General features: G+C 39.7%; 3 protein-coding genes across 3 annotated transcripts; 2 read left to right on the top strand and 1 right to left on the bottom strand.

Annotated features, from left to right (window-relative positions):
• Positions 1 to 1,932: 1,932 nt before the first annotated feature.
• Positions 1,933 to 5,485, bottom strand: LOC108423976 (tubulin alpha-4A chain-like). The gene is made up of 4 exons (XM_017691678.1): positions 5,398 to 5,485; positions 3,926 to 4,148; positions 3,509 to 3,657; positions 1,933 to 3,025 (listed from the first exon to the last, which is right to left on the bottom strand). The coding sequence occupies exons 1-4, from the start codon at positions 5,398 to 5,400 to the stop codon at positions 2,051 to 2,053; spliced, it is 1,350 nt and encodes a 449-aa protein (XP_017547167.1). The 5' UTR covers positions 5,401 to 5,485; the 3' UTR covers positions 1,933 to 2,050.
• Positions 5,486 to 9,259: 3,774 nt separating this feature from the next.
• Positions 9,260 to 11,884, top strand: LOC108423975 (tubulin alpha chain-like). Its single transcript, XM_017691677.2, has 4 exons — positions 9,260 to 9,277; positions 9,469 to 9,691; positions 10,316 to 10,464; positions 10,885 to 11,884. Exons 1-4 carry the CDS (start codon positions 9,275 to 9,277, stop codon positions 11,860 to 11,862), a joined length of 1,353 nt encoding a protein of 450 aa, XP_017547166.1. The 5' UTR covers positions 9,260 to 9,274; the 3' UTR covers positions 11,863 to 11,884.
• Positions 11,885 to 13,407: 1,523 nt separating this feature from the next.
• LOC108423972 (tubulin alpha-1A chain) lies at positions 13,408 to 16,852 on the top strand. The gene is given in 5 exon segments (XM_017691674.2): positions 13,408 to 13,530; positions 15,047 to 15,269; positions 15,361 to 15,509; positions 15,718 to 16,662; positions 16,664 to 16,852. Coding segments are annotated over 5 exon segments (1,398 nt in total). The 5' UTR covers positions 13,408 to 13,527; the 3' UTR covers positions 16,742 to 16,852.
• Positions 16,853 to 18,273: the final 1,421 nt, after the last annotated feature.

Genomic DNA, 18,273 nt, shown 5'->3' with positions numbered 1-18,273 from the left:
GGGCACGACTGGTGAAAATCTTAATCAAAGAGTAATTCATTGCACTTTTTGACTCCAGATTGTGGTGTGTGTGTAGTGTGTAGCAGAGTTTATGGCCTCTCCATATGTGTAGATTTGAGGTTGCTAGCACGATTGATTAGGACATGGAGTGAGGTACGACATCAGTTTGATCCTGCTGACCTTTGCAGCTATAAATCTGCAGGCCAACCCAATTTTGAGTAATTGCTCACAGCCTACTGACTAGAACAGGGTGGGGCCTTAGTCTAATTAGGGGAGTCTGATACCTTCAAATAAACAATAAAATTCTAGCACAATCAGCCAACTTTCAGCCTGATTAACTAGTGTGTGCATGATAAATGATCTTTATGCATTTGCGTTTAGATACATTAAACGTTATATATTTATTTACATTAACTGCAGCAAGAAATCTGCAGTGAATGATTAACTATTTACAAACTAGTATAGCTTAACAAACACTGAAGTGGGAAAGAATAGTTTCTTGTGCTGTGTAAATTAAAGTCTTTTAAGCCCTCTTGTTTGAATGAAGAAGATTTAATTATGTTTGGTTGGCTAACTATCAACCACTGTTTAGGAATCTACACTTTTGATCCATAAATAAAATAAATGCTTATTTCTATTGTGGCAGATGGTGTTAGTTGGCTTAGAAATGTAATCTGTACTGATTACAAATTATATGAGTAAATAGGTAATCAGTAATATAATGTAATCAGTACTGTAGTAGTAATTTAGATTACTTTAAAGGTGTAATCTTACCTGATTACTTTTGGACCACATCTCAACTAACAGGCTTATTTGTCTTTATAATCAGATAATTGATCTCATAAAAATAAAAACATCTGAACATACAGCCATAATATACCACCCTCCTTCCTTCTTTCTCACCAAATCACAAGTAGTTATCAATAAGAGTGGCACAGCTGTTATGCAGATGATAGGCATACTCAATAAATGAAGAATTAAAAGACTGATTTGTGAAAGTCACCTTAAAAAATCACCTTAGAATACTTACCTCCACAGTGTGATCACTTTACACCTATTCCCAATGTTACGCAACTCTGATTCCAAGTTTTTGATTTTTGTGATCTGGTTAGGTAATCTAGTCATCATAGTCTATTACTGCTGTTGGCCACTTGCTAAATAGCCTACATTCTTTCATCTCTTGCGGTCTAGACATACTGCCTGTGCTTGCAAGGCACAACGTAGAAGGATCGTCATAGGTCTGCATCGCCATCTAGTGTTCTAATAGCAACAGTTCAATGGGTTATAAGTCACTGAAATGAATGGAATGTTTTGCTTATTTATTGATAGTGTAGCTCTTTTTGTTGGAGAGGAGCATAAAAGTGCACCATCTATTATGAAGTAAATTCTTAAATTAAGCTTTAAACATGAAATAAATGAGCCTACCATAAGCAATCCATGAGGTAATAGTTTAGAGCAGGGGTTCTTAAACTTTTCTACCTAAGTCCACCTATTTATTCCTAGGATATATGAAGATCCACATGGAAGAAGAAAGGAAATTCATTTTTGAATACCCCCACATTATGTGACATTTATTACTAAAAATAAAATATCTACAGAGTAGGCGAATGTTAGTTTGTTTTGTACCAGAAATTTATAGGTCCTAGGACCACCAAAGGGTGTTTAGCGGCCCACTTGTGGTCCATAGTCCAATGGCTCAGAAACAGATTAATAGTTTAACCAATAGCTTTGAACTAATGTGAGTGAGGTAAAGATTAATTTTTTTTTACATTTTAGTCTATTTTTAATTCATTCCAATTTAGTTTTTTTTAGTTAGACTTTTTTTTACTTTTAGCTTATACAGAATGAGGTGCATGCGCATCAGTGATGCACCTGAACTGTCGTTTGATATGTTCCTTAATCAATGTCAGTAAAAGTACAGAAACAGGCCTCTAATGTAGATCAGCATTTTTTATTAGTAATATTGATCAATACAAATAACAGCTTACATTTTGTTTTAGAAGCACACTGAAAATTCTCTTAACAGAAAAAGTACAGTTCATGAGCAAAGCTAATATTCCTCAAACTCCTCATCTTCCTCAAAAGAGTCAATTCCCACCTCTTCGTAATCCTTCTCCAGAGCTGCCATGTCTTCTCTTGCTTCTGCAAACTCTCCCTCCTCCATTCCTTCTCCCACATACCAGTGCACAAAGGCTCTTTTGGCATACATCAGGTCAAACTTGTGATCCAGACGGGCCCAGGCCTCAGCAATGGCTGTGGTGTTGCTCAGCATGCACACAGCTCTCTGCACCTTGGCCAGATCTCCTCCAGGAACCACAGTAGGGGGCTGGTAGTTGATGCCCACCTTGAAACCAGTGGGACACCAGTCCACAAATTGGATGCTCCTCTTCGTCTTAATGGCTGCAATTGCTACATTGACATCTTTGGGCACCACGTCTCCACGGTACAACAGACAGCAGGCCATATATTTACCATGACGAGGGTCACACTTCACCATCTGGTTGGAGGGCTCAAAACAAGCATTAGTGATGTCAGCAACTGATAGCTGTTCATGGTAAGCTTTTTCAGCAGAGATCACGGGAGCATAGGTGGCCAGAGGGAAGTGAATGCGTGGGTAGGGCACCAAGTTGGTCTGAAACTCTGTTAGATCTACATTCAGAGCTCCATCAAATCTGAGAGAGGCAGTGATGGAGGACACTATCTGGCTGATGAGCCTGTTGAGATTGGTATAAGATGGTCGCTCAATGTCCAGATTCCTACGGCAGATATCATAGATGGCTTCGTTGTCCACCATGAAAGCACAGTCTGAGTGCTCCAGGGTGGTGTGTGTGGTCAGGATAGAGTTGTAGGGTTCAACCACTGCTGTGGACACTTGAGGAGCTGGATAGATGGCAAACTCAAGCTTGGACTTCTTGCCATAGTCAACAGAAAGTCGTTCCATTAACAATGAGGTGAAGCCAGAACCAGTACCTCCACCAAAACTGTGGAACACCAGGAAGCCTTGTAGACCAGTGCACTGATCAGTCTATGGGTAGAGAAAGTTGGCATAAAGCATTACCTTGCTTAACATTTTGGTGCCAGGCAAAGTATATAACAATATACGATCTGGGATCAGCCAAAATTTGTACATAATAGATCTGCACACAAGCGTTAAGGAAACTTGTACTAAATGTTTCTGCCATTCTTTTCTATCTTTATTTTAAGGGTTCAAAGTGCAATAATAGAGTAAAGCAGAAAATCAGTAGCACTTAACGTTTCAGATTTTAGGAACATCTGAGGAAGCAAAAATGGCTTCTACTGTTTAAATATTTGCATGTGGGGTCCTATAATCCAAACTAAGAACTGACAAATATTTGACTGAATAACAAGAAAAGTAACTAATGAACAGCTATTATGGAGGCCTATGTCCAATCAGATTAAATTTTTCCTGTACCCTTATAAGTGCAGAGGTTATAGTAGACCAAGAAATATTTTAATATATCTTAAAATTAGGCCAAAGCTATCATACCAATTTGCGAACACGATCCAAGACTGAATCAATAATTTCTTTTCCAATGGTGTAGTGCCCACGAGCATAGTTATTGGCAGCATCTTCTTTTCCTGAGATCAGTTGTTCAGGGTGGAATAGCTGACGATATGGCCCTGTGCGAACCTCATCTGGTAAGAGCAACAAAACATTAATACTGTACATTAGATTGTAGTCCCCCAATCCAATGCATACAAAATGGTGTACAGTTTTCTTTTACGACTCATGACTCACTGTTCCGCACAATTTCAACTATTCCCTGCCTCAAAACACATTATCAGTCTCATAATGAGCTTGTAAATGAATTGTGTAGGTAGAAGTTGAAACTCTGGAGGGCAGTGGTTCTAAAAGAGCAGGATTATGAAACATTGATTTATAAAGTTAAGAAACTCTACTTACCAATGACTGATGGTTCCAGATCTACAAAGACGGCCCGTGGAACATATTTGCCAGCACCTGTCTCACTGAAGAAGGTAGTGAAAGAGTCATCATGGCCGCCTACAGGGGTACGATTGGGCATTTGTCCATCAGGCTGAATGCCATGTTCGAGACAGTACAGCTCCCAGCAAGTATTGCCCATCTGCACACCCGCCTGACCCACATGGATAGAAATGCATTCACGCTAAGGAAAGAGAAGAGAAAAATTAGAATGCTGTGAGATGTTTGTGTTACAGCTGTTCTTCAGCAGCAGCTGATCATTTTAGGGGGAGTAAAGTGCAGGTATTCAAATTCATAGCAAGGTGATATCAGATGGACCATGGATGTGTAAGCTGAGAGAGCAGTGAGTAATAATAGTAAACAGTGGATGAATGTGTTTTAAAGTAGCATAGCATATACAGTATATGTTAAGCACAGAGAGTGCTCAGACATTTGGATAAGGCAAAATGCCATCACAAACATAAACAAACAATAAACAAAAACAAACAGTTTTGATGTCAGTAGTAACCACAATTGCTGGGACAAACGAGGTTTAATACCGGAGAACAAGTATCAGGGTCAAAAACATGCAAGGGTCAAATATCAAAAAGCACAGGCAACCAAAATCCAAGGGGAAAATCAAAAGGCAAAGTCAAAATAACAAATATATGGTCAATACACAGATTTCAGAACAAAGTAAACGTAATGACTTTTAAGGTACATCAAAAAAAGCCTCTTCTGTATTTAAGACAGGAAAAGTGTCAGTGTCTCTGGGACATTTGAGCTGGAAATAACATGTTGCCCCAGTTAAGCTCTTAGCAGCTACCTTAAACTGTGCGCACATACCACTGTGGGACATTTAGTAATGCACACCAGAGTCAGGGGACTATTTATACTAGCTAATCTGGTCATCACCATGTGACACAGAAGCGGTTTCTATAAAGGTTGATTATTGATTGATTCCCCAGTTGTGGGGAAATGACCCTTCATGCTAAACTACGAGTAATATTTCTTCTCAGTTTCTTATAATATAATTTACAACATATGTATCATTGGTATTTTTACTCCAGCACAGGCTTAGATGAAACATATTCATAGTAAGCATGAGACACATATCCGGTCATGCCTTACCTTGTTATGAAGTGCCCTCTAGTAAATAGGTCTTGAGTAAGCAGTGAGTGATCATTCACTTATATACAGATTTTTTTTTGTTTTAATGAAGCTAAATGTTGTTAGGTTAAGTTTGCACAGAGTAAACTTATTATTTCACCATTATTGTGTGAAGTTCTGGCACCACAAATTAGAAAAGCAATACTTTTACATTCATGAGAGCAAAATTAAAATCTTAATATGTTATCATAAACTAATGTAAACGTAAGAAAATAAAGTCATGATTGGTTGAATTCGGCTTATAAATGTCTAAACAACGTCAGAAAAATGCAGGCCTGTCTTACCATGTTGATCTTGGTCTTTTATTCCGTTCTAAGAGTTAATGGTAAGTAACTGTGGTTGAGGAGCAGCTCCTCACTGTCTCTGTTCAGGTGGCCTCTGTAAGGCAATGCTGCTCTATTTACAGTGCTGGGGCATTCCCTCCCCCTCACTCACTTCTACCAGGAAAAGGAAGCTTTATCTGATCATTCATTCATGAAGTGTGTGTGGTGTAGGCATTTTAGGTTATTGTATTTCTCAGTCATTTGAAAGGAAAGGAGGCATCCTTACCCCCTCTCAGTGCTTACTTATTTTTCTGCTTTTATTTTTTTTAAATAATACTAAGTTTACCCAGCTCTATAATGATTGTGAACATATTTGTGCATGATTTTTGACAGAGTTGACTAAGCTTAACTCTAGTTATTGTTGTCACTCTTTCTTCCCCTTCCCTCCATCAGACTAAACTCACGCCTTTATCTGAATCAGTCTGCTTTTCTTATAGCCAGATGTTCAAGTTATTCCTTGGCAAACGGTCATTCTTTATCAAACTGTGGCACAGCAGCAAGGGTGTTAACCCTTAAGAGACTGGTCAGTGCTCTCTTATCTTTGTAGCAGCACTTTGTGTCCTCAAACAGGATATGAAGAGAGTGTAAGTGTCTGTGGGTGCAGACTCTACATTTCTCTCTACATTTCTCTACATTTCAAGGTTGGTTCTACACTGTATATAATGCCTACCATAGCAGCCCTGCTTCTTAGGCAGTGACTGCACATTCACAACTAATCAACCAACCTCTGTTAGTTACCTTTGTGCACTCAACACTAGTACTGTAAAATAAAGTCTGATACCATGGCTAGATTAATGTTTGTAGGCTTTTATTCCAATTCTCGTGTAACTAAACAGAGAGGCATTGGATCACCACCATTTTTATTTCCACCACCCAGCAAATTTCAATAGAAGATCTGCAATAAATGACTCAGTTTAGAAAGTCCAGCTAATCCAGAAACATGAATAGGGCTATTGCTCTGTAATTATAATTTGTAATATATATATATATATATATATATATATATATATGTAGATATTCGACACTTTTTAAAGTCTGGAGCACTTAAACATGCAGCTGTAAAAATCACTGTACCAACAAAATTTAAATCTAATCTAATAATTTGACCTGAAAGTAAAATACAGTAGAATTAAAATAGTAAAATAGAAATTAACCAGTGTTTTAATTATTAGCTGATGGTTGTGCATTGCCGATGTGCCCCCTGGTGGAGATTTACACGTTACTACAGGCTTGAGTGACGTTGGTGGGATTCATAGTAAGCAGGATAACAGGGTCAGCCAGCTTCACAAATCGCTGCATATGCTGTGGAAACGTTGTCTGCGAAAACCGGCATTTACTGATTTTTAAAAAGCCCTGGCCTAACACCACAGTCGAAATTTTAAAAATAAAGCCATAAAAATCGGTCACGTTTTTATCCGCCCATTGCGTAAGAAAATAAAAATGAAGCTCAGCACATATGTGTTTAATATGTTGACACCAATGTATGAAACGTTGAAATTGTAGTCCGACTCAACTGCTGTGTTATGTGTTCAAAATTTCGTATGTTACTGCTTCCAAATGTCCTTCTTGCCAAATGTAAGCGTAAAGCCGAGGCAGCCCGCAGACCAACATATCTGAACGATGAGTATGTCGAATACAAGTAAAAGGTACAATGAGTTATGGCGGTTTGTCTCCATCTGGTGGAGATTTTCCTGTATTACATGCTTTCGTGCAGCATGATGTTGGTGCGATTCATGATAAGCAAGGCTTTCAGGATCAGCGAGCTTTACAGAACAATGAAAACGTTTTGCAAACACGGTCTGCAAAACCCTGCATTGCTTCATTCCTGAATAACAAAAGCCCTGCTCCACTGCTCTACTTGCATTGCTCTCACTGACTAACATCCCATCCTCCAGTGGAGCTGTTGACACAATTCAGTGTCACTGCTGGGGTGAGAATAGTCCACCAAATAAAAAAAAATCCAACCAACAGCATCCAGTATAGCCAAAAACTGACCACTGATGGAGGGCTAGAGGATGACTAACACAAACTGTGCACCAACGGATAAGCTATGGTCTCTCACTTTACAAATATGAAAGTATGAGTATATAATATATATATATATATATATATATATATATATATATATATATATATATGAATAAATAAATATTTTTTCAGGATTTAAATTTTTTAAAACAAAGAGAAAAAAATAGTTAAGGGAAGTAAAACGAAGACAGAACATATAAGATTGTGCACTATTTCTAGGTCACAATTTAAATATAGACAAATTTGTGACATTTTCCATGTTAAGGCCTTTGTTGGTTTGTTGGTTTCAGTTAAAGTTTAGACTGCATATTTCCTATGATGTGAGCGCCTCTTTTGTGAAAAGAATAAATTGTAAATTTCATCTGTGGTAAATTTCATCTTTCAGCTTTGCCACCTGGAGCCTCCCAGGGGGGATGAATTTGCTCTTTAAATCTAGGCTCCATATAAGGACTGCTTGCTTCACGTCAGCTCAAGTTTTTCCTTTCCACTGTCAGCCTAGACTTGCTGACTAGGGATCTGGACATCCATTTCTGTAAAGCTGCTTTGAAGTCGCCTTATGAAAACGACAAAATCTTTTGTATTTCAGAAAAAAAGCCTGCTTGAAATGTGGTCCAGCAAAAGGGCACTAACCTTGTCTGCAGAATGTATGCCGGTGCATTCATTTCCTCAATCTCTATAAGACTGACAGCACACGAAACACATCAACTTAGCAGCCTCTGTCTACGGCTGAGGGTTAGAACAAAGTGGATGAATCATAGTTGATCCTATACTCACAAACTCTTGCTATGTACAATGTGCTATGAAGAAGACCCTCCTAGCATGAGTGAAACTAAAGCTGTGCAACTCATTGTTTACAATATCAAATAACTATCATTAACTATGATTGATGAGAGGAGATGAATAAGGACAGATATGCCAAGGGCACGGTGGCGCTAAAGAGACTCCAGAGGTATCAACACTGCAGTCATAGTGTTTAATTCTGCCCAGTGTTGAGCTTTTCCTGTAAGCTGTTAGAGAATATTAAAATTTTAATGATTATAATTACCTTATGATCACTTACCAACAAAAACAATGTGGATAGAATTTTTAATAAATATGATACAAGTAAAAAAATCAGTTTGAATGGTACAATTCCCTCTTGAGAGGTTCGGATTCAGATTACAGGGCAGAGGATGTGAACCAAAATTTATGCAAATGTCCAGGATGTTACACAAAGGATACATTTAAGGTTTGGTCATTATTCTATCCCATAAGTGCCATACAAGTCAATCTGAACAGCTATTATATTACAACTTTTCAATAACCAGCAACAAAGCCCTATTCAAAGTGCACTGAACAGGGTATTACATGACCTTTTTTCTCTGTGAATAAGCACATTTAATTCAGGGAAGTGTCTTGTCTATATGTTTACTGTACTAAATCATGAATGTCCTACTTACCAAAATTACACAATCTTGCAGTCACTCTTTCTCAGTGTGGTGTTACATTTGTCGGTGCTGATTTGTAAAATGTTTAACACTATTAGAACATTGCATATGTAGCACAACTGTGGAGATCACAGCAGAAGTCTATTCAGATTTACACTGCAGAACAACAATAAAAATGTCCTCAGAGTATAGGAGGTGCTAACCCCCCCCCTCCCCTCTTTGTTCTCTTCCTCCGCTAAATGACAGTATCAACTTCTAGGTCTTCTCTCATTACATTGAACACTGATACGTGGACCTAGGTATAAATATGCTGTGCCATCCAGTCAGAAGCATTTGGATCTTCATCCCGATCACTTAACATCGGCTAGAAGAGAAAATACAACATGGTAAGAAGAATCAACTGATAGGGTCAAATTGATGAAAGAGACACTGATACATTGTGTTATAATTAGAAGGGTATAATTTAATGGGCAATATCACATTCTGTGATCCGTCCTCTTGTCTGCATAGCTAGATTTTATTGTATCTGTTCAAATGCATGCACAGCTTATGCTACTTTTTGCACGTCAATCTGCAGCGTGAATGCATTTCTGTCCATGTTGGCCAAGCTGGAGCACAGATTGGAAATGCTTGCTGGGAGCTTTACTGTCTGGAACATGGGATCCAACCAGATGGGCAGATGCCAAACGAGAAGACAACTGCTAGAGCAGATGATTCCTTCAACACCTTCTTTAGTGAAACAGGAACAGGAAAACATGTCCCGCGTGCCATCTTTGTAGATCTGGAGCCCACTGTGATTGGTAAGCATTAAAACATGAATCGAGGACAAAGGTTATTTTAAGGAAAGCATTCTGGGTTTTTTTGTTTTTGTTTGTTTGTTTTTGCATTGTTAATCATAAGCAAATTGTGAATGATGTAAATTATAAAGGCATTATTATAAGCACATTTTTACATATTTTGATGTGCAATGTCGGTGGCGCGGTGGGTAGCGCTGTCACCTCACAGCAATAAGGGCCTGGATTCAATTCCCAGCTGGGCTACCAGGGTCCTTTATGTGTGCATGTTGTCTGCATGGGTTTCCTCCCACAGTCCAAAGACATGCCGTCAGGTTAATTGCTAAATTGCCCCTAGGTGTGAATGTGTATGTCTGTCTGTCTGCCCTGCGATGGACTGGCGACCTGTCCAGGGTGGATCCTGCCTTCCGCCCAATGACAGCTGGGATAGGCTCCAGCACCCCACCTCGACCCAGAAGGATAAGTGGTTTAGATGATGTCTGTGTGAATGTGCAATGTATACTTACAAATTATGTGGAGCAATTATGTACCAATTCTACTGATCATTGAAGCAATAAGTTATTTGAAGTATATTTTTAAAAAGTCATCTGTTCATGCTGTAAAGGTGTTCACCCCTCTTTACACAAACAGATGAGGTGCGCACAGGTACATATCGTCAGCTCTTCCATCCTGAGCAGCTCATCACTGGCAAAGAAGATGCTGCCAATAACTATGCTCGTGGCCACTACACCATTGGAAAGGAGGTCATTGATTCAGTCCTAGACCGCATTCGTAAACTGGTATGAAAGCCGTGCCTCAGAGCTATATGCCAATTTTCTTCTTATATGACTAGCTATTATGGCTGACTTTCATTATTATCATTCTTTTCCTGATCTTTAAGTAGAAATAGTCCAGGGTCTATTTACAAAGCTTCCTAGTGCATGAGCGCTGATTTAGGACCTGATTCTTTTCTTATTTAAGATGATCTTATATAGGAACAGATCCTAGATCAGCACTCCTACTCAGGGAGGTTTCATGAATACAGGCCCATGCATTTCAAACTGAAAGTGCTTCAGAGTCTCAGCACTGCACAGTCTCAGCTAGTCATTCATACTTGATTAAAATAATTACTGCATTAGAGTTGAACCAGGGGTGCTGGAATAATGAGGGTGCTGCAACAGTAATAATGCATTATTCTCTTTATCCTTTCTATGGCTTAGACTGATCAATGCACTGGTCTACAAGGCTTCCTGGTGTTCCATAGTTTTGGTGGAGGTACTGGTTCTGGCTTCACCTCCCTGTTAATGGAACGCCTCTCTGTTGACTATGGCAAGAAGTCCAAGCTTGAGTTTGCCATCTATCCAGCTCCTCAGGTATCCACAGCAGTGGTCGAGCCCTACAACTCCATCCTGACCACCCACACCACTCTGGAGCACTCAGACTGTGCTTTCATGGTGGACAACGAAGCCATCTATGATATCTGTCGCAAGAATCTGGACATTGAGCGCCCCACCTACACCAATCTCAACAGGCTCATTGGCCAAATAGTGTCCTCCATCACTGCCTCTCTCAGATTTGATGGAGCTCTGAATGTAGATCTAACAGAGTTTCAGACCAACTTGGTGCCCTACCCACGCATTCACTTCCCTCTGGCCACCTATGCTCCTGTGATCTCTGCTGAAAAAGCTTACCATGAACAGCTATCAGTTGCTGACATTACTAATGCCTGTTTTGAGCCCTCCAATCAGATGGTGAAGTGTGACCCTCGTCATGGTAAATACATGGCCTGCTGTCTCTTGTACCGTGGAGATGTGGTGCCCAAAGATGTCAACTCTGCCATTGCTTCAATCAAGACCAAACGGACCATCCAGTTTGTGGACTGGTGTCCCACTGGTTTCAAGGTGGGCATCAACTACCAGCCCCCTACTGTGGTTCCTGGAGGAGATCTGGCCAAGGTTCAGAGAGCTGTGTGCATGCTGAGCAACACCACAGCCATTGCTGAGGCCTGGGCCCGTCTGGATCACAAGTTTGACCTGATGTATGCCAAAAGAGCCTTTGTGCACTGGTATGTGGGAGAAGGAATGGAGGAGGGAGAGTTTGCAGAAGCAAGAGAAGACATGGCAGCTCTGGAGAAGGATTATGAAGAGGTGGGCACTGATAGCATGGGAGAAGAAGATGACGATGGAGTCGAGTTTTAACCATATGTCAAAATTGACTAAATATTGCAGTGATGTGTAGGACATCGGTGTTATACTACCAAATATTATGTTAAATGTTATTATCTATAAATGGACTGCCAGTTATAAATGTAGAATGCTGTAGGGAAAAGAAAGAGATTAACAAATAAATGTTACTGTGCATGTGCTCTGCAAGTTAGAGACCACCTTTTGGTCACTTACTGTCACATACCATCCCTGAGAAAAGAAAGTAGATAAGACCGACAAAGATTTTAAGTAGAACACAAGAATGGGACATAGTGAATGTAAATGTAATTGGGAATTCTTGGATTGTTAGAAACAGAAAAGGCAACCAACTTCTAAGACAGGACTGGAGGTGTTTACAAGCGGTATGCAAAAGCTGAAGGAAGGCCTCCTAAAAGGAAAAGAGACATATGTAAACATGTGACATTCAAGGTTAAATTTATTTGTTGAGGCCTAATATTTTTGTTAAATATATGTTTTCTGTTTTTTCCCATTGCTGAAAAATGAATAATTTGGACAGAATAGCTATTTTGACTGAGAATTAAATAAATAAAGAGGTGGTATCTGGGTCTCTGACTTTTGCACAGAACTGTACTTTAGAGTAAGATAATGCTGAAAAGCTCAAGTTTTCTCAGTGTCACGCAGTGTCCGTCCTTTCAGTGGGATTATTTCCTAGTAAAAACTAGGAGCAAAAATAAAATTGTGCAAAGGAATGGTGGAAAGAAGCAATGTTTGCATCATCCACATTTACCCTGTACCACACAAATCATTCAGTTGGCCCTGTGTGATTCCTCACTTTCTTAATGAAGAGCAGATTCACGTCTTTATTGAGCAGAAACATTCATTATATAATCTTTATACTACTACTGTAAACTGCTCAGTATGCATTTGTAAGTGGTGTATCTTTTTATTTGGTTTTCATCAGTTTTGCAAATCTTCTAGGCAAATAAGCACTATTACTGTATACATGTACATCAAACAAATAAACTATTTTCAAAACTTCTGACCTATAAAAACTTTAAAAAACATTTTTGCCCTTTTGGATTTTATTACATTACAGAAGGCTTCTGTCGATGCTACATAAGCAAATGGATACTTACCATGACAACAAAGAGGACTTGCATCATCCTAAAGGCAAATCTATGTGTGAAATGTCCATGTTTTTTTTTTTGCACTTTTCCAAAACTGACAAAGAGCTTTAAGATTACAGACTGCTTTAAAATTCCTTTCAAGTTGTTTAGCCCGTCCCACAGATGATAAAATGTCCAGATGGTTTTTCACACACCCAGAGCTCCCAAGAGAGAGAGAGGGATAAGGGGAGAGAGAGAAAGAGAGAGAGAGAGAGAAGGGGGTGGGGGGGCTTTTGCTGCGTCAAATTCTGCATAGTGCCATACAAAATAGTAACTCAAAGTAGGACATCACCACCATCAGTAGTGCATTTATTAGTATAGTATGTATAATGTACAGTATGCGGTTTGGTCACAGCCTTAGAGGGCGGCCTCTTTGCATAACTGTCTATGTCGCACCAACAGGCGATCCTGCTTCCTGCTTCCTCCCTCCCATCCTCCTCCCTCACTATAAAAACCCCACCTCTCTCTCTCTCCCCCACAACTGCCTTCTCTTTCCGAATCCTCAAGTCGGCCTGAAGGAAAATCTGTCAAGATGGTGAGTGCTGACGTAGATCAACTCTAACTAATTTTTTTTTTAGCAATCTGTGGAATAAAACTCTGTAAAGTCTACATTCTTTAACAGCATACGATTTAATTAGTGGAAAACAAAAGTCATGTGACTAAAACTATTTCTACTTTGTACAGTTTGGAAATTTTCTATGCTTTGAATGTGTAGTTAAATAAGTCTGTTAGCTTAAGTAAACAGCAGTGCTGGCTGATTTTATAGTGTATAAAGTGTTTAGACACAGGGAACATTTGGACGGAGTCACAGTTTAGAGCACAGGGAGGGAGCACGCCTTTCCTAATAAAGAGGATGTGGCTGGGGCCTACAAAGCCAAATCCTAGACAATGCTACAGATTCCGTCAGGAAGCCTGCTTGCTCACCCCTCCATTATTAGATGGGTGACTCTGCTTCATGTGATTCTGTTATCCCAAAAAAATAAGAAAACCCTCTGAAATCTCTGCTAGGGGAAGTTCTGTGATGGCAATGCCTTCATTCTTAAGAGAATGAAAGCATTCATTTGCCTTCATGACATATATAGAGGCACTGGCAATAGATGAGATCATGAGTGACTGACATTGGAGAGACTGGAGCCATGTGGAATAATAGATATGTCTGTTTCTGCTGAAGCAGCCTGGGCGAGACATCTCTACTTGTTACACAAAGGAGGGTGTGCAGCTGAATGGGACAGGGGAGGGGGTGGAATAGGGGCTGTCCTCTAGGGAATTGGGCTATTTCCTCTCCAACGCACAGCTCCAATGAGCTGGCCAAAACGTGATATGCACATGCAAATGTACAGTAACTGGACAGGACAGCACTGTAGACTAAACGGCAGATAAGAGAGGTGAAAAAAGAACTGCAAAGTTGTTTAGTTGACGGACAGAGATCATCAAGTTCAGCCCTAATTTGAAATGCAAAATATTGATGAATGCCCTTTATTCATAGTTAAGAAAAGGCTGAGCATTCAGTACTGACCTCGAAGCAGCTTCTCTGTTATACTATGGGGCACTATTTAGAGCATATGAAGAATCTGGAACAGAAAGTCCCCACAGTCCAGATGACAGAGAGGAGAACATTTGACATTTTTTCCTTTTTACCAAAAATTGAATAGAGAATACACAGATACGGTCATAGGCAAAAGTTTGGGCACCCTTGGTTAAACTGATTTTCTAAGAGAATATACTTCTGCACATTTAAATACACTATCACTGTTTATTTGTTGATTTTTAGCATATTGAAAAAAATAATAATATCACAATCCTGTGCACAGTGTACTGTGCTAATATTATGGCACATTTTATGTTTTATTTTTGGCAATATGTTAATCTTAGCAAAACTGTGCAATAAAACAAGCAGAAAATGACATTTAAGTATGTTCTCTGTATAGGATTTGTTATCTTATTTTCACCTTGAAAATCAAACATGGAATTAGAATACGATTGTACTAATTTCTCATGAACTGAGAGTAATGTTTAATTTTTTTTCATTCTGTTCTTATGCATTTTTGTAGCGTGAGTGTATTTCTATGCATGTTGGCCAAGCTGGGGCCCAGATGGGAAATGCATGCTGGGAGCTTTACTGTCTGGAACATGGGATCCAGCCGGACGGGCAAATGCCCAGTGACAAGACTATTGGAGGAGGAGATGATTCCTTTAACACCTTCTTCAGTGAAACAGGGGCAGGGAAACATGTCCCACGTGCCATCTTTGTAGATCTGGAGCCCACAGTAATTGGTAAGATGATGCTGCCTAATTATATAACTGTTGGGTCATGTGGTAGTCCATTTTAATTTATAGTTGCTCTCTGTAATTTTGTTTTTTTCAGATGAGATCCGTACTGGCACATATCGCCAGCTCTTCCATCCTGAACAACTCATCACTGGCAAAGAGGATGCTGCCAATAACTATGCACGTGGACACTACACCATTGGAAAGGAGATCATTGACTTGGTGCTGGACAGGACCCGTAAACTGGTTAGGTTTTCTCAATTTTAATAGAAAAGTGCATTTTAATAGAAGTCCTATTGGGGAGCCAAGTAATAAAAATTCTGAGTGAGAACTAGACATAACTGTGATGTTCATTGATGATATAAAAATATGAAAGTATATATATATATATGTAAAACAGAATAAAACCATTATGAATTAAACATAATCCTCAAATTGTCTATCTTCCCTCCAGGCTGATCAATGCACTGGCCTTCAGGGATTTCTCATTTTCCACAGTTTTGGTGGAGGTACTGGTTCTGGCTTCACCTCCCTGTTAATGGAACGCCTCTCTGTTGACTATGGCAAGAAGTCCAAGCTTGAGTTTGCTATCTATCCAGCTCCTCAGGTATCCACAGCAGTGGTTGAACCCTACAACTCCATCCTGACCACCCACACCACTCTGGAGCACTCAGACTGTGCTTTCATGGTGGACAACGAAGCCATCTATGATATCTGTCGCAAGAATCTGGACATTGAGCGCCCCACCTACACCAATCTCAACAGGCTCATTGGCCAAATAGTGTCCTCCATCACTGCCTCTCTCAGATTTGATGGAGCTCTGAATGTAGATCTAACAGAGTTTCAGACCAACTTGGTGCCCTACCCACGCATTCACTTCCCTCTGGCCACCTATGCTCCTGTGATCTCTGCTGAAAAAGCTTACCATGAACAGCTATCAGTTGCTGATATTACTAATGCCTGTTTTGAGCCCTCCAATCAGATGGTGAAGTGTGACCCTCGTCATGGTAAATACATGGCCTGCTGTCTTCTGTACCGTGGAGACGTGGTGCCCAAAGATGTCAACTCTGCCATTGCTTCAATCAAGACCAAACGGACCATCCAGTTTGTGGACTGGTGTCCCACTGGTTTCAAGGTGGGCATCAACTACCAGCCCCCTACTGTGGTTCCTGGAGGAGATCTGGCCAAGGTTCAGAGAGCTGTGTGCATGCTGAGCAACACCACAGCCATTGCTGAGGCCTGGGCCCGTCTGGATCACAAGTTTGACCTGATGTATGCCAAAAGAGCCTTTGTGCACTGGTATGTAGGAGAAGGAATGGAGGAGGGAGAGTTCTCAGAGGCCAGAGAAGACATGGCAGCTCTTGAGAAGGATTACGAAGAGGTGGGCACTGATAGCATGGGAGAAGAAGATGAAGAAGGAGAAGAATATTGAAGAGGAAAAAACGACAATGACCAATAAAAAATATGCAGTCATCTGAGTGGCCAAAATGAACAGATTCAGAAACAACATTCCAGATCACTGTTATGGTAAATACAAGGTCTGCTATGTTTTTGTAACTGAAACAATTAAAAAGAAATGGGAAAGTGAATTTTCTGGACTATACTTTCTAACATGACACTCATGCTGAAAATGACCCTTATTTGAAACTCACATTTGCACTGTAATGTTTTCACACATGTAATAATGAACAATGCAGCAGTGATAAACTATAGTCAAAGTAAGTTATTTGCGACAAGCATAAGACTGTAATTGTTTTCAATGCCAGTCCTGGGGAGCCACAGCTTTGCTCTAGCGCACTTAATCAAACTAATGAAGGAGCGTGACACAGCTGAAGCTGTTCAGGGCAGTGGCTCCTCAGGACAGGTGTTGAAAAACCATGCTGTAGAGCACAACATTCCATTCCAAACACTAGACTTTGGCAGATCTAGTAGACAGTTCACAGCAAATCTGAGGGGATTCAACAATGTCCCTAAGACTTGGCAAGAACAGGAGCATTTTTTTTGCTTGAAACAGCATAATCTCAATTTGTCCTAAGAGAAAATGTGTGACCTAATGTATCCCACAAATACATACTGCCACTGTGACATTTGCAACTTAATGTAAACATTTTATATATCTGAAATAACCTTAATTAAGGGTTATTGTGAATTGAAATTTGCATTATTTTTTACAAACTGCTACAGTAAAAACATGACAGCCACACCAGAGAAGGTGGTCTTCAAGAATGTAATGCAGTATGCTAAAAATAACAACCAAATTGTTTCATGGAATTAATTGCAGCATGGCTGGCTTCTTTCCAGGAATCCTGTAATAATTTCATTACAAACCCAGTTTTGTATAAATTCACATAAAACAAATTATGGTGTGTGTACTTCCAACACATTATGTACTTTACTATTCAATACACTTTAACACTCAATACTTAGTATAATATGTGGCCCTTTCTGAGGGACAGGGAGATTATTAGGGGTGAGTGAAACGTCTTTTGGATCTGAACTATGCTGTACTAACAGTGCCAGCTGAAGCTCTCCTCCTCTCGCACGCAGACTCCCGTAAAATGTGAAATAGATGCGCACAACGATTTAAAGTACCAAACACTTAGCCTCAGTCTGACGTCAACAACTGTCTGATGTTGTGATAAATATACTAATAAATACTATTTTTGATTTTTTTTTAATGGTGGTTAATGGTGGGATACACCAGGGAACTTTTTAATGCTATATGTTTTATTTAACAAGAAATACGTAGGGCACCAGTAGACGTGGACGCGACGAACGTATAAAATGAAAAACGTAAACGTTTTTTTATCCTATAAAAATAATAAAATCACTCCGAATAAAATATCACTGTAATTGGACAAAATAATATGTTTACCGTAGTTCACTCTCACACTAACTCTCAACCCAAGTTGTAGGAGAAGGAGAAGTGGGCGGGACAGTGATGTCACACCCCCTGGCATGTTCTAGACGTTCTGTGTTTTTTTTTTTTTTTTTTTTTTGCGCTCATGCT

The sequence above is a fragment of the Pygocentrus nattereri genome, chromosome 6 (assembly GCF_015220715.1).
Source record: "Pygocentrus nattereri isolate fPygNat1 chromosome 6, fPygNat1.pri, whole genome shotgun sequence".
NCBI classification, from domain to species: Eukaryota; Metazoa; Chordata; class Actinopteri; order Characiformes; family Serrasalmidae; genus Pygocentrus; species Pygocentrus nattereri.
The sequence above is the reverse complement of the archived record's forward strand: the minus strand, read 5'-3'. Positions and strand labels throughout refer to the sequence as shown.